Source organism: Schistocerca cancellata, chromosome 1, assembly GCF_023864275.1.
Source record: "Schistocerca cancellata isolate TAMUIC-IGC-003103 chromosome 1, iqSchCanc2.1, whole genome shotgun sequence".
Lineage (NCBI taxonomy): Eukaryota > Metazoa > Arthropoda > Insecta > Orthoptera > Acrididae > Schistocerca > Schistocerca cancellata.
This window is the reverse complement of record NC_064626.1, coordinates 894,141,364-894,158,839: the sequence shown is the minus strand read 5'-3', so window position 1 is coordinate 894,158,839 and position 17,476 is coordinate 894,141,364. Positions and strand designations below refer to the sequence as shown.

The 17,476-nt window shown below is 42.7% G+C and overlaps 1 protein-coding gene across 1 annotated transcript in view; it reads left to right on the top strand.

Moving 5' to 3' along the window:
* LOC126190771 (pyrimidodiazepine synthase-like) overlaps positions 1 to 15,660 on the top strand; it is a 237,326-nt gene extending 221,666 nt beyond the window's left edge. The window contains exon 5 of the mRNA XM_049931316.1: positions 15,523 to 15,660. Within this exon, the coding sequence (XP_049787273.1) occupies positions 15,523 to 15,645 (123 nt within the window). The 3' untranslated portion in view covers positions 15,646 to 15,660. The remainder of the gene's footprint in view (positions 1 to 15,522) is intronic.
* Positions 15,661 to 17,476: the final 1,816 nt, after the last annotated feature.

The following is a 17,476-nucleotide window of genomic DNA, read 5'->3' as shown; positions in this document are numbered from 1 at the left end:
GAAGGATCCGAAACAACATATCATTTTGCATACAATTTATGTTTAACATTATATACTACATAAGAAGAAAAATACGAGTATATACGGGAGAAATAATTTGTCTAACCGTTTAAACGCCATGATACCGTAGTTAAAACTGATTGTGAAAAAGAAAACTAAACCACAGCTATCAGGAAGCATGCTGCTCAGCGTGACCAGTTTTTAGTATGACATGTGTTCTTGGTACGTTCAAGAGACAGCGCTCCAATAAATATGTGAAAACACGCACGTATTCGAATGCAACGTTGTCTCAAACTCTCAAAACTATTGGTGACAAACGTTCGGAGAATTAACTTTCTGAACAAAAGAACATTTACATTTTTAATTGTATAGATCTGAACGTAATTTAGCTTTGTTCTTATTTATTTCCATAAACAATTACCATTCTCCACCATTCACCAGCACAGCGACGCACCTACGGCGGGGTAGCCGGCTCGATCTGCAGCCATAAACAGGTCAGCCGCCGGCACTAGTCTGACACCTCGCTGTCTCTGTTTACGCCTCTCACCTCCAAGTCTCTCACCTCTGCTCAAGAACACGTCTAACGGTCGTCTCGCGTCCACAGTAACATGCCCCTCCACACCACCTCAGGCTGTAGCAGCCACCGAATAAAAGCTCATGCATGACCAATAGCTCTCTTACGCCCTGCCCCAGCCCCTGTGTGGGGGGAAGTGCTGTTTGAGTCTCACGCAGTCCCTGGGCTCCCTTGCAGCTGCTCAGATGCGCAAATCGGGACCAGCACACAGTCAGAAACGACTTTCTCCAGCTGCTATCAATGCAAGTACTGAACATTCCAAAATTGCAAATATTGCAACCTTCCAGATTCGATAAATAGTAAATAACAAATACCTGCTGCTGACTGGAAATGAACTGGCAACCTGCAGCACCCCAGCCAGCGACTCTAACCATTACCTCACACTGCATACAGCAGAGCGCTTGGCATTGCTCCCTCTAATGGAGAGAAGTGATCTGCTACTTCAGAAGTACTCATTGGAGGCGATTACAGCGTCATAGATCTCCCCAGTCCGTCTGACGGTTTCGGGCGCTGTCTGTGGCTGAAGGAGACCTTGAGCCAGATGCAGCCGCTCGCTCTGTTCCAGAGGAAGCCTCTCAGCCAGCAGTGTCCAGGCATTCACAGACGGTGAGATTACTGATGGGTGGGAGCTCCAATCATAGGTTTTTAATTGGGCCTCTCAGGCATAAAGGATGCCAAGGAGTGGGAAAAATCCAGCGTACATTCTGTGCATATCAAGAGATCAATTCCAGATGTGGAAAGCGTGCTTCCAGGTGCCATGAAGAGCAAAGGGTGCAGCCAACTGCAGTTGGTGGCTGATACCAGAATTTGTGTCGCTTTGGATTGAAAGAGATTCTCTCTGGTTTCGGCTAGTTGAAGTGGTAAAGATGGACAGTCTTGCTTGTGAAATAAAGGCGGAGCTCCCCACTTGCAGCTTCGCCAACAGAACTGACTACGGTCCTTTGGTACAGAGCGGAGAGGTGGGTCTGAATCAGAGGCTCAGACAGTTCTGCGACCATGTAGGCAGCAAGTTCCACTACTTGTGCCATAGGGCAGTGGCGTTTGGATTCCGCTTAATAGTTCAGGGGTCAACTACACACTGGAAGCGGCTACAGGGGTAAAGGGGGCCGTGTGAAGGGGACTGGGCGGTTTTTTTAAGTCAGAGGTTCTCGGGAAACTACAGAAAGGGCATCACTCTAAAATGGTGCAGGGCAAAAATAGGAAGGTGACTTGGTAACAACCGATAGTGCAGCGGTAAATCGTCGCATCTGTATTGAGAAAGAATCAGACCTCCAAGCGCTGATAGAAAGCAACGAAGCTCAAATTGTTATAGGTACGGAAAACGGGTTAAAGCCGGAAATAAGTTCAGCGGAAATTTTTATTACGAACCTAACTGTGTTCAGAAAGGACAGATTAAATGCAGTTGGTGGTGGGGTGTTTATTCCTACCAAAAACAGTTTACCTTGCAGTCAATTTGAAGTAGATAGTTCCTTGAGTTGGTATTGGTAGAGGTTACAGTTGACAACCGGAATAAATTAATAAATGGTACCTTTTAGCGATCACTAGACTCACATGATGCAGCAGTTGCTATACAGTTCAAAGAAAACTTGAATCTCATTTTAAATAGATAACCTAACTGCACACTTGTAGGTGGTGGTGACTTCAATTGAGCCTCGATAAATTGGCGAAAATACATATTCAAAGTCGGTGGTAGGCATAAAACGTCATCCGAAGTCGTACTGTATGCTTATTTTGAACAATTAGTTCAGGAGCTTACTCGAAGTTTAAATGTTTACGAAAACATTCTTGATCTCTTTGCAACAAATAGTATTGAGCAAATAGGGAGCATCATGACGATTACAGGTATAAGTGACCACACCGCTGTTTTAGCGAGAGTGAATGCTGGCGGCCAGGGTGGCCGAGTGGTTCTAGGCGCTACAGTCTGGAAACGCGCGGCCGCTACGGTCGCAGGTTCGAATCCTGCCTCGGGCATGGATGTGTGTGATGTCCTTAGGTTAGCTAGGTTTAAGTAGTTCTAAGTTCTAGGGGACTGATGATCATAGAAGTTAAGTCCCATAGTGCTCAGAGCCATTAGAGCCAGTGAATGCCGTGACATTCAAACCCACCAAAAACAAATGCAAAATACATTTTTTTAAAAAAAGGCAGCTATGAATTCGCTTGACGCCTTCCTAAGAGACAATCTTCCCTCCTTCCAGTCTGACTAATTAAGCGTACACCATATGTGGTTTAAATTAAAAGAAATAGTATCGACAACAGTTGAGAGATATATACCCAATAAATTAATAAGAGATAGCACTGATCCCCCGTGGTACACAAAACAGGTCAGAACATCATGCCAAATTTAAAAGAACGCAGAACCCTCAAGCTTGGCGAAGTTTCACAGAAGATTGAAATTCAGCGCGATCTTCCTCTGTCTCAAAATCTGGCAGAAAACCCTAAGAGATTCTGGCCGTACGTAAAGTACACCAGCGGCATACTTTCGCTGCATAATAACAAAGGTGCCACTAAAGCAGAGTTATTAAACACGGTTTTTCCAAAATCTCTCCACCAAAGAGGCGAAATAAATATTCCAGAACTAGAAGCAAGAACAACTGCCAACAAGATTAACTTAGAAGCAGATATCTTCAGTGCAGCGAAGTAGCTTAAATCACTTAATAAAGACATGGCCTCTGGCCCAGATTGTATGCCAGAGTATGGTGATACAAAAGCTTCATACTTATTAATCACATACAACCACTCGCTTGTCGAGAGATCAGCACCTAAAGACTGGAAAGTTGCACAGCCAACACAGGTTCATAAAATATCGTTCTTATGAAAGATAACTAGCTCTCTAAGCTCACGAAGTACTTAGTGCTATCGACAGGGGATGGCAAACTGATTCCATATTTTCCGATTTCCAGAGGGCTTTTGACACTGCTCCTTACGAGCGACTTATAATCAAATTGCATATCTTACGTATGGAATACCGTTTGAGTTATGTGACTGGATTCGTGATTTCCTGTCAGAATGGTCACAGTTCCTTGTAACTGACGGGAAGTTAATCGAGTAAAACAGAAGTAATATCTGACGTACCCCAATGAAGTGTTTTAGGACCTCTGCAGTTCCTGGTCTACACAAACGATTTAGGAGACATTTTGAGCAGCCCTCTTGGATTGTTTCCAGATGATGCTGTCGATTACCTTCTTGTAAAGTCATCAGATGATCAAAACCAATTGCAAAATTATTTGGACAATATGTCTGTATCTGTGCGAAAAGTGGAAATTCACTCTAAATCCACATGAGTACTAAAAGGTATCCGCTAAATTTCGATTTCACGATAATCTCACAAATCGAAAGGCTGTAAACTCAACTAAATACTAACGGATAACAATAACAAATAACTTAAATCGGAGCGTTGACACAGATGATGTTGTGGGACAAGCAAAACAAAGACTGCGACTTATTGCCAGAAGACTCAGAAAATGCAGCAGGTCCATTAAACATACTGCTCACGCTACACTTGTGCGCCCTCTTCTAGGATATTACTGTGCGGAATGGGATCCACATATGGTAAGACTGCTGGAGGACATCGAAAGAGTTCAACGAAGGGCAGCTCGTTTTGTACTATCGCGAAATGGTGGAGAGAGTGCCATAGATATGATACATGAATTGGGGTGACACCGTTAAAATAAATGCATTTTTCGTTGCGACACGATTTTCTTATGAAATTTAAATCACCAGCTCTCTGCACAGAGTGTGAAAATATTTTGTTGGCGCTCATCTACATAGGAAAAAATGATCATAATAATAAAATAATAAAAATCATAGCTTGCATGGATTGTTTTTACTGCACTCTGTTCAGAAGCAGAACGGTAGAGAAATAGCTTGAAGGTGATTCAATGTGCCCTTTGCCAGGCACTTAATTGTGAACTGCGGGGTAGTGATGTAGATGTAAATCTTGTCAGTCGTCCTCTGCAAGGCAGCACTGAAGCATTTGAGTCGTGTTGTCACTTCCTCTACGCTCTGATGAAACTCGAAAGTAGCCACTCCCATCGAAGTTTTGTGATCATCGTGAAGGCCTCCTGCTTATTTCATGTGCTTCGCATTGTTCCTAATCTTGACTAAAATTTCAGAGACTCCATCTGGGGTCAGGCCACCAGCCACACGTTCCACCCCCTGGGTGTCAAATGGTACAGTCGCTGAGAGATTTCGCCAGACCCCTCGCCTCATAGTTATCCTGCGCTGCATAGCTTTAGTATCTGCTAACAGAGCATAACGCGCAAGGAGACGAAGTGCTAACAATATATTGCCTACATGTAGGAGACTATATTGCTGCCGAATTGTTTATGCCTTACGTTTACCTGTTGCGTTCAATAAGCCAACGAAAAAAAGCTACTTAGTATGCACTGTACAAATACAAATTAAAACAAATGATTATGATTACGTTACGAAAAAGTCCGTTTTAATAAAACAAAGTATCCGAAACTGTCACGAATTAGCTGAACAATACGCACCTTCCATCCACAATCATACTGAAGTAGCGCTACAGGACTACCACAGAAGTAAGCGAATGTAGCAGTTGGGATGGATACAGAACGAAATCCATTTAGCAAATCATTCAGTGCTATAATTAAGTCAACACAGTTGACAGAAGGAGAAAAAGCAGACACCAACAAGCGTGCATTTCAGCAAGTATTGCACCTTTACATCTACAGGGTACAGAGTTAAGGTAGCGACAAAACTTGTGTAGGAGAAGTTGTATTAGGATTTATTAACTGCTGTTCGATCTGCCTGCTAGTGGCTTTCTCACAGAAGAGGTAAAAATTTTGTCTTCAGCAAGATTAAACCGAAAACTAGAAAACCGAAAAAAAATTGGCTCTGAGCACTATGGGACTTAACGTCTGAGGTCATCAGTCCCCTAGAACTTAGAACTACTTAAACCTAACTAACCTAAGGACGTCACACACATACATTCCCGAGGCAGGATTCGAACCTGCGACCGTAGCAGCCGCGCGAGAAAACCGAAAACTCGAAGGGCGAACACCTTACTGCTATCGCACAACTGGCCGGCCGCGGTGGCCGTGCGGTTCTGGCGCTGCAGTCCGGAACCGCGAGGCTGCTACGGTCGCAGGTTCGAATCCTGCCTCGGGCATGGGTGTGTGTGATGTCCTTAGGTTAGTTAGGTTTAAGTAGTTCTAAGTTCTAGGGGACTTATGACCTAAGATGTTGTCCCATAGTGCTCAGAGCTTTTTTTTTATCGCACAACTGCGTCAAAAGGCGCTCCCTTGTTGTTCCAATGATGGCTAAGAGACAGAATGGCGAAGTAAACTGCAGGTACTGTTGGAACGAGCTTCCTGGGCTCGAAACCACAAATTTGCTACCTTTATGTCATCCCTTAAGAGAAAATAAGTCAGAATATTTAGTGTAAATGACAAGAAATTATCGAGTGAATCTATCAGCTAAATTCTGAATAAAATCAGGAAGTGAATCGACGGTCACACAGTCGCGAAACATTTTCTACAGTGTTGTCAGTTCTTCTTTAGACTAGCGACAGGCAGAATACTTACGCTCATCTGACGTGAACATTCAGCTGGCTGGCACTAGACGAATTTGCTTTAGTGATCTGAAACTGTATTTTATTTGCAGCATATGATATTTGACTACAAAACGTGAACATCCACAAGCAGTACTGTGTAATCTTTGCATTAGTATTATGTGTTAGAAGTGATGCCAGTGCAAGCATTCAATTGAATAGCTGTTTTCAACTACATAATATTAAATACACATAATGTTAATAGCTTCTGGTGATGCTAAAAAATAGAATACTTGCCAGTGAATGAGTTTTGTAATTTGCAGTCTGCTTAAAGCAGAAAACAAATATCCCTACGACAGCCATACAAGAGGAAAACCGGCTAGATAATTTTCGCTACTCTTATTTATGATGTTCGAGTTGCAGTCGATGCATCTGGATATCATTCATAACTACGCGTTAAACCTGTGAGAGAGCCACTAGCAGGTGGATCGACAAGTAGTAACGAATGCCAAGACATCTTCTCCTCTATAAGTTTTGTCGCTACCTTGATTCTGTACTCTGTAGGTCTTAAGGTGACAAAGTTGTTTAATTGCACACTTGTCTATGCCTGCTTTTTCTGCTTCTGTCAACTGTATTGGCTTAATTGTGGCATTGAATGATTTGTTAACTGGATTTTGTTATGTATCTACCCTAACTGCTGCATCCACATATTTATGTGATGGTTCTGTAACGCTACTTCACTATGGCAGTGGACTGAAGGTAGACATAGATGGTTTCAAAGCCAAAAGCGTGTTTTATACATTTAATTCGTTACAATTTCGTAACGTTGTCATGATAAGTCGTTATTCATTTGAGGTAGCACAGTGCATACCAAATAGCGTTTTTTCGTTAGTTTATTGAACACAGCAGATAAGAGATAAATAAATCAGCAGCAATATAGCCTCCCACATTATCTAAAACAGTCTGACAACGTTCTGATGGTTTTTTGACCTCATATCAACACACAATATATTGGTAGCACTCCGCATCATTACATGCTATGCATTATTAACAGTTAGCAAAGCTGTGCAGTTCAGTATAACGACGAGGCGAAGGGTCTCGCGAATTCTGTCACCAGTTGTACGTACCGGTATACAGCAGAATGAAGACATCCTGAAACGAATACCTAAATCGACCAACTGTCGAGATATATATATATGTGCATAACCCCCGTCCCCTTCCTCTGGTGATGGCAGTTGCTGCTGATGTGTCTGCTCCTGAGATATATATATATATGATACCACTGGAACTTGCTACAGCCTGGGTGCAAATTGGCCACTGGGTTGAAAAGGGTCAATAGTAAATACAGATGGGCTGTTGTAGCACCAGCCGTATACGCTTTTTCGTGGAGGAGAAGGAAACAGCGTAATTGTTTAAATAATAAAACTTTCCTCCTCGTCGGGAGTGAGAGAGAGAGGGAGAGAGAGAGAGAGAGAGAGAGAGAGAGAGAGAGAGATAGATGTGTGGGACAGTGGAGGGATAAAAGAGAAAGTAGAGAGGGAAGTGGAACATGACCGTAATTACTTGACGTTTCAGCCACTTCTCCTTTAATAATTTTCTACACACCTGACGATATCGGAATTGATTTAGGGTGCCATAAACAGTGTATGAAGGGGGGAGTGCAGACCCTTCTTCCTCCTCCTTCCTCTCCTCAGAGGCATGAGGAGGAAGAGGGGTGACCCTCATCCCATTGATATCGACCAGATGCTTTTGTCTGCACTCGGTCCCCTTTCATACAGTGTTTGTGGCACCCTAAATCGGTTCCGGTATCGACAGGTCTGTAGAAAACTGTTAAAGAAGAACTTCAACTAACTACGGTGGTTGATCACTCAGATTATTCTAGCTACATAGACAAATTCAGCCATATCTGGAATCGGCGTTAAAATCTACCGGTACCGTAGCTTAGAGCAAGTAATGGATTTGAATGAAAAGACATTTATGTCTCCCATCAAAACGTCACGAGCCTCATTGGTAAAAAAGACGAACTTCTCATATCCATATAAAATCATAAAAAGTTATATCGAATTTCAGAAGCTTTGTTGTGCATATCGGAACCACACATGGAAATCGTAGAAACTGAAAAGATTCATCTTGATGGATACAGTTAATGTGGCTTGTGCCACAATAGTGGATCAGGAACCACAGAAGGTTGATTTACTGACATTGTACAGGTCACCAACAGGCAGTAAAATTTACAAAACAGCTAGAGGCAGTTTTAATAAATTTACTTAGCTGGAGAATCACTTTGTGTGTAGACTTTCGTATCGATTTTCCGCCATATAGCACTGATGGAGGGCACCTAGAAATTTTGGTATCTAGCTTTTGATTGTTTGCCACATTAAAATTTCCTGCCAGGGTCAAATGACGTAGTGCAACAACCACTGACAGTTTATTTTTAGACCCACCAACCAGCTTTGATTTAGCTGTAAAAGCAATAATGAACGTTTTACCTTGTGGTTATGATAAAATGTTAACAATAAAACGTACTTATCAGTTGAGCTAGATCATAGAAGAAAAGTACAGCATCGTAAAATCATAACAATGTCTTCCTCACAGTGTTTCAAGAGAAATTACTGGTGGATCGTTGGGGAGAATGTAATAGCTCAGATAAAGTACCAGACAATTTAATCCTCTCCTGAACATTATTCTATAGGAATATGGCTTTCTTTTTCTCTTGAAACAACTGAACAGAAGCAAGGATAAGGAATGGCTAATCCTTTCGACTTAAGTACTGTTGTGAGTCTAATTAGAGTATAAGCTGTAGACAAGAGCTGACAATTTGTTGCCAACAGTACTGTAAAATCCCCAAATCTAAGAGGGGCGTTTAATAAGTAATGGTTCAAATGGCTCTGAGCACTATGGGACTTAACTCCTAAGGTCATCAGTCCCCTAGAACTTAGAACTACTTAAACCTAACTAACCTAAGGACATCACACACAACCATGCCCGAGGCAGGATTCGAACCTGCGACTGTAGCGGTCGCGCGGTTCCAGACTGCAGCGCCTAGAACCGCTGGGCCACACCGGCCGGCAACAAGTAATGCTACACACTTTTTTCCGAAAGCGGATTGGTTATATTCAGGATTCTAATACACAATATTATTGGGCAACACAACGCTATTTTTCAGCATAATCTCTGTTCAATGAGACGATCTTACGCCACCTTACTGTGAGGGCCGGACTGCCTGCATGGTTCAACTCTATTCGTCGACGTATGGGCCAACGTCTTTCTGCATCAATAACTCCCATCTTCCATAAACTGCTTCCCGCGGAGTGCATCGTTCATAAGCCCAAACAGGTGGAAGTCGGATGCTGCGAGATCCGAACTGATGAATAATAATCCAATAAAGTTCTGTGACTACCTCTTAGGTGCACAGACTTGTGTGAGGCCTTGCGTTGTCACAGACAAGTAGAAGTTACACTACTGGCCATTAAAATTGCTATGCCACGAAGATGACGTGCTACAGACGCGAAATTTGACCGACAGTAAGAAGATGCTGTGATATGCAAATGATTAGCTTTTCAGAGCATTCACACAAGATTGGCGTCGGTGGCGACACCTACATCGTGCTGACATGAGAAAAGTTTCCAACCGATTTCTCATACACAAACAGCAGTTGACCGGCGTTGCCTGGTGAAACGTTGTTGTGATGCCTCGTATAAGCAGGAGAAATGTGTACTATCACGTTTCCGACTTCGATAAAGGTCGGGTCGGATTGTAGCCTATCGCGAATGCGGTTTATCGTATCGCGACATTGCTGCTCGCGTTGGTCGAGATCCAACGACTGTCAGCAGAATATGGAATCGGTGGGTTCAGGAGGGTAATACGAAACCCCGTGCTGGATCCCAACGGCCTCGTACCACTAGCAGTCGAGATGACAGGCATCTTATCCGCATGGCTGTAACGGATCGTGCAGCCACGTCTCGATCCCTGAGTCAACAGATGGGGACGTTTGCAAGACAACAACCATCCGCACGAACAGTTCGACGACGTTTCCAGCAGCATGGACTACCATCTCGGAGACCATGGCTGCAGTTACCCTTGACGCTGCATCACAGACAGGAGCGCCTGCGATGGTGTACTCGACGACGAACCTGGGTGTACGAATGGCAAAACGTCATTTTTTCGGATGAATCCAGGTTCTGTTTAGGGCATCATGATGGTCGCATCCGTGTTTGGCGACATCGCGGTGAACGCACATTGGAAGCGTGTATTCGTCATCACCATACTGGCGTATCACCTGACGAGATGGTATGGGGTGCCATTGCTTACACGTCTCGGCCACCTCTTGTTCGCATTGACGGCACTTTGAACAGTGGACGTTACATTTCAGATGTGTTACGACCCGTGGCACTACCCTTCATTCAACCCCTGTGAAACCCTACATTTCAGCAGGTTAATGCACGACCGCATGTTGCAGGTCCTGTACGGGCCTTCATGGATACAGAAAATGTTCGACTGCTGTCCTAACCAGCACATTCTGCAGATCTCTCACCAACTGAAAACGTCTGGTCGATGGTGGCCGACCGACTGGCTCGTCACAATACGCTAGTCACTACTCTTGATGAATTGTGGTATCGTGTTGAAGCTGCGTGGGCAATCTGTACCTGTACACGCCACCCAAGCTCTGTTTGACTCAATGCCCAGGCGTATTAAGGCCGTTATTACGACCATAGGTGGTTGTACTGGGTACTGCTTTCTCAGGATCTGTTATTGTTGTTGTTGTTGTTGTTGTTGTCTTCAGTCCTGAGACTGGTTTGATGCAGCTCTCCATGCTACTCTATCCTGTGCAAGCTTCTTCATTTTCCAGTACTTACTGCAACCTACATCCTTCTGAATTTGCTTAGTGTATTTATCTCTTGGTCTCCCTCTACGATTTTTACCCTCCACGCTGCCCTCCAATGCTAAATTTGTGATCCCTTGATGCCTCAGAACATGTCCTACCAACCGGTCCCTTCTTCTTGTCAAGTTGTGCCACAAACTCCTCTTCTCCCCAATTCTATTCAATACCTCCTCATTAGTTATGAGATCTACCCATCTAATCTTCAGCATTCTTCTGTAGCATCACATTTCGAAAGCTTCTTTTCTGTTCTTGTCCAAACTATTTATCGTCCATGTTTCACTTCCATACATGGCTACACTCCATGCAAATACTTTCAGAAACGACTTCCTGACACTTAAATCTATACTCGATGTTAACAAATTTCTCTTCTTCAGAAACGCTTTCCTTGCCATTGCCAGTCTACATTTTATATCCTCTCTACTTCGACCATCATCAGTTATTTTGCTCCCCAAATAGCAAAACTACTTTACTACTTTAAGTGTCTCATTTCCTAATCTAATACCCTCAGCATCACCCGACTTAATTCGACTACATTCCATTATCCTCGTTTTGCTTTTGTTGATGTTCATCTTATATCCTCCTTTCAAGACACTGTCCATTCCGTTCAACTGCTCTTCCATTCCTTTGCTGTCTCTGACAGAATTACAATGTCATCGGCGAACCTCAACGTTTTTATTTCTTCTCCATGGACTTTCATAACTACTCCGAATTTTTCTTTTGTTTCCTCTACTGCTTGCTCAATATACAGATTGAATAACATCGGGGACAGGCTACAACCCCGTCTCATTCCCTTCCCAACCGCTGCTTCCCTTTCATGCCCCTCGACTCTTATAACTGCAATCTGCTTTCTGTACAAATTGTAAATAGCCTTTCGCTCCCTGTATTTTACCCCTGCCATCTTTAGAATTTGAAAGAGAGTATTCCAGTCAACATTGTCAAAAGCTTTCTCTAAGTCTACAAATACTAGAACTGTAGGTTTGTCTTTCTTTAATCTATTTTCTAAGATAAGTCGTAGGGTCAGTATTGCCTCACGTGTTCCACCATTTCTGCGGAATCCAAACTGATCTTCGCCGAGGTCGGCTTCTACTAGTTTTTCCATTCGTCTGTAAAGAATACGCGTTAGTATTTTGCAGCTGTGACTTATTAAACTGATAGTTCGGTAATTTTCACATCTGTTAACACCTGCTTTCTTTGGGATTGGAATTATTATATTCTTCTTGATGTCTGAGGGTATTTCGCCTGTCTCGTACATCTTGCTCACCAGATGGTAGAGTTTTGTCAGGACTGGCTGTCCCAAGGCCGTCAGTAGTTCTAATGGAATGTTGTCTACTCTGGGGGCCTTGTTTCGACTCAGGTCTTTCAGTGCTCTGTCAAACTCTTCACGCAGTATCATATCTCCCATTTCATCTTCATCTAAATCCTCTTCCATTTCCATAATATTGTATTGTTCTCAAGTACATCGCCCTTGTATAGACCCTCTATATACTCCTTCCACCTTTCTGCTTTCCCTTCTTTGCTTAGAACTGGGTTTCCATCTGAGCTCTTGATATTCATATAAGTGGCTCTCTTTTCTCCAAAGGTCTCTCTAATTTTCCTGTAGGCAGTATCCGTCTTACCCCTAGTGAGATAAGCCTCTACATCTTTACATTTGTCCTCTAGCCATCCCTGCTTAGCCATTTTGCACTTCCTGTCGATCTCATTTTTGAGACGTTTGTATTCCTTTTGCTTGCTTCATTTACTGCGTTTTTTATATTTTCTCCTTTCATCAATTAAGTTCAATATTTCTTCTGTTACCCAAGGATTTCTACTAGGCCTCGTTTTCTTACCTACTTGATCCTCTGCTACCTTCACTACTTCATCTCTCAGAGCTACCCACTCTTCGTCTACTGTATTTCTTCCCCTCATTCCTGTCAATTGTTCCCTTATGCTGTCCCTGAAACTCTGTACAACCTCTGGTTTAGTCAGGTTATCCAGGTCCCATCTCCTCAAATTCCCACCTTTTTGCAGTTTCTTCAGTTTTAATCTACAGTTGATAACCAATAGATTGGTGTCAGAGTCCACATCTGCCCCTGGAAATGTGTTACAATTTAAAACCTGGTTCCTAAATCTCTGTCTTACCATTATATAATCTATCTGATACCTTCTAGTATCTCCAGGATTCTTCCATGTATACAACCTTCTTTTATGATTCTTGAACCAAGTGTTAGCTATGATTAAGTTGTGCTCTGTGCAAAATTCTACCAGACGGCTTCCTCTTTCATTTGTCTCCCCCAATCCATATTCACCGACTATGTTTCCTTTTCTCCGTTTTCCTACTCTCGAATTCCAGTCACCAATGACTATTAAATTTTCGTCTCCATTCACTACCTGAATAATTTCTATTATCTAATCATACATTTCATTAATTTCTTTATCATCTGCAGAGCTAGTTGGCATATAAACTTGTAGTACTGTAGTAGGCATGGGCTTCGTGTCTATCTTGGCCACAATAATGCGTTGACTATGCTGTTGGTAGTAGCTTACCCGCACTCCCATTTTTTTATTCATTATTAAACCTGTTCCGCATTACCCCTATTTGATTTTGTATTAATAACCCTGTATTCACCTGACCAAAAGTCTTGTTCCTCCTGCCACCGAACGCTACTAATTCCCACTATATCTAACTTCAACCTATCCATTTCCCTTTTCAAATTTTCTAACCTACCTGCCCGATTAAGGGATCTGACATTCCACGCTCCGATCCGTAGAACGCCAGTTTTCTTTCTCCTGATGACGACGTCCTCCTGAGTAGTCCCCGCCCGGAGATCCGAATGGGGGACTATTTTACCTCCGGAATATTTTACCCAAGAGGACGCCATCATCATTTAACCATACAGTAAAGCTGCATGCCCTCGGGAAAAATTACGGCTGTAGTTTCCCCTTGCTTTCAGCCGTTCGTAGTACCAGCACAGCAAGGCTGTTTTGGTTAGTGTTGCAAGGCCAGATGAGTCAATCATCCAGACTGTTGCCTCCGCAACTACTGAAAAGGCTGCTGCCCCTCTTCATGAACCACACATTTGTCTGGCCCCTCAACAGATACCCCTCCGTTGTGGTTGCACCTACGGCAAGGCCATCTGTATCGCTGAGGCACGCAAGCCTCCCCACCAACGGCAAGGTCCATGGTTCATGGGGGTAGTCTCAGGATCTATGCACCCAAATTGCGTGAAAATGTAATAACATGTCAGTTCTAGTATAATATATTTGTCCAATGAATACCCGTTAATCATGTGCATTTCTTCTTGGTGTAGCAATTTTAATGGCCAGTAGTGTAGCTTGCATTATTGTGGCGACGAACACGCTGAAGTGCAACACTGCACGTGTCACAGCTGTGTGCGGCCGCCCTGCAGGCGGTAGATCGGACTGGTCTGCTCGACATTGTTGCGATGATGACAGACGAATCCCCTAACGAGTCAATGTGCTTTTGTTCACTGCCAGGTTTCCTTAGATATTCTGCAGGCGCCTATGAATATCTGCGATCTCTGGTTTTCCGCCAAAAAAAACTCAGCGAAGGCTCTCTGCTTGGAACGCACCTACTTTACAGATGCCATTTTGAAGGCTACGTATAGCCCCGCACCTACCGGAACATCGTGAACATATAAGGGCCTAAGCGGGAACATTCCACGATGTCCCACAACTAATTCCGAAATTTTTCACCCGAAACTGGCAGAGAAAAAAAAAGTGTTGCGAAACGCAGCTAAAGGAAATTAAAACATTCTAAGAATAAGCCAAAAACGACTGGGAACATTTTTAAATAAGGAATAATCAAACAGCGATCCAAATGAAACTGAGACTCCAGAAAATAACTCCGGCCACAATGGAGACAGTTTGAAACCATTGGCAACCAAACTGAATGATGATCTGGAAACGCAACCTGTATCAAGATTACGAAATCCATCAGCTCATTAAAAATAGTAATCTCTCTGCCAATAATGATGATTGTAGCAGAATATTCAAGTCTTGTGCTGGCTTGACTGGATTACTTTTAAGGTATCTTTTTCGTCAATTATTGTCCCGTGGCATGTTTCCTGACAGACGTAAATATGCTGTGGTAACACCTGTCTCTAAAATTGGAGGTAAGAAATCCATCTATACTGCAGATCTATTTAATTCCTACCAGTATTTCGAAAAAATGGTTCAAATGGCTCTGAGCACTATGGGACTTAACTGCTGTGGTCATCAGTCCCGTAGAACTAAGAACTACTTAAACCTAACTAACCTAAGGACATCACACACATCCATGCCCGAAGCAGGATTCGAACCTGCGACCGTAGCGGTTGCATTATTTCGAATAGTGGCCTATGGTACAATACTGATTTATTTAACTGAGCACTGAGCAGAACTTGTTAACGTGCTCTCAGTTCGGAATTACGCAAAACTGCATATATATGTAGGTATAGATGTATATTTTGTATGTTTTCATTCGTTGCCTTTTACTCCTTAATGGTATTTCTCGATCATAACTAAACGTTTGCGACCAGACACATCGGATATTCACACTGCAAATTTTCTCTGTAGATGGCGTGGGGAGCAGCAATGATGCAGGATCCGGCGGTGAAGGTGTCAGCTATGTCTGTAGAAGCACACGCCAACTTCCTCAAGAAGTATGTGGACGGCAGTCTTGACATGGATAAGCTGTAGAAGACGTGGCTCATTGTTTGGACGTGCCTTTTGCAAAAGTACTCCGACCGCATCTGTTGTAGCATGAGCATCCACTGTAACTATAGAAAGCTACAATATTATGATTAGTGTAATGCGCAGTATACGAAATAAATTCAATCCATTGTGACTGTCGTCAATAAAGAGTACATTAAAAACATGGCCTGATCTCTCCGATATTCAACTGTAAACCAATAAGACCCTTCATTGACTTGGAGACGTAAGATCCCAACCCAGCTGAAGTCAAATTTGTGAGGAAAGGAATATTACTAAACTACAGTTTTTATAAGACGTTCAAGTTCTTCAGACTAATGTGGCTGGGCTGGTTCACACACTACATTGTTGCCAAATATCTACAGCGTACTACCCCACTCTGCATTGTTACCAGATCTGTGCTGCTTATTATATTATTCTGCATTATCTTCCGATCTCTACTGCATAACACCCTACTCTGCATTGTTGTCAGACCCATCCATCACTTGTTCAAGGATAATTGGGTGACTTATAAATGACAGGGAAATCAGACAGGCATTGTTGTATTGGTTACTGCTCTTCTCCCCCGTCCCCCACATCACGAGGCTTGCTAATGGTCAGTTGGATTCGTTACTCAGTTCCGTACACTGTAATATAAGTGAAACGATTGTATGGTATTATTGGCCAGGAGACCCTGTCTGGGGTAGTTCGGCTAACTCATGAGCCTTTTTTATTTGATGCCACTTCAGCGACTTTCGCGTCGGTGATGATGAAAATTCCCCGGTGGATAAAACTCCAACCCGGTCAAGAATCGAACCTTAGCCCTCTGCATGACATTCACTTGTGGTGACCACTGAGCTATGGTGGTGGAGTGTACATTCTACTGAAAGGATCACCACGAAGTGGAGCAACAGTGATCAGCCACCATCACCCCCAGCCAGAATAAGAAGAAAAGGATATGTAAGTATTAACCTATTCCTCTCACCATTCATTTATTCACGGTGTACGTGTCATTTCGCAAACTAACGATTTTTTATTTCTAACAATCGTCTGTTAAAACATCGATTATGCTATTCGATGCATAAAAATAGAAGACATGAAAACAATCCGATATACAGCTCGAAAGTAGAAGAAGTGAAATTTTTTAAACTGTGTTATAGATCACAGTGAAACTGAATAAGATTTTTTTTAAAGTTCATTTGTTTCTTCTCACATTTGAGAAATATTAATTAAAGGCCTCTTAGACTTGTTATTTTTGTTGATATTCAGCAAGGTTTTCTCAGTTTTTCTGGCTTTCTCCTGTTTCACACTGTTAGTCTTTTGTATAAACCAAACAGTTGTATAAACTCTGTTTTATGAGTCTCCTCCCATCCCGTGGGGTAAGTTTCTGTGGACACTCATCATCGTCTGCTACTGTTTCCACCGGACTGTATGTGTTGACGGTAGCACACGACCATTCAAAGACTCACTGCTTCAACGACGCGAGTCACCAGAATCTCACTGTCAAACCGACTTCATTTAACAGGTACCCATATTTTCTTTACACAGACTCGAGATAATGATATTCTTGAACCCCAGGTATATGCTACAAATATTTACAAACTTATGACTTACCTTCAGCTTAAACTAGGCTGTTTTTGACCTTGGAAAACAGTGATCGTGTTATTCCGCCCGGCCAGTGTAGGATAATGAGTGGTATCTCTTATATAATGAAGGAAGTATTTTTCTCTTTTCTGATCTGATGGTAGAGGCTGGAAGGTTCATCTGTATTCCAGTAGTTGAAAATTCGCTCTACTATCAAATTGCAGTGTTAAAGTTCTCTTTATTCTATCATTCCTAT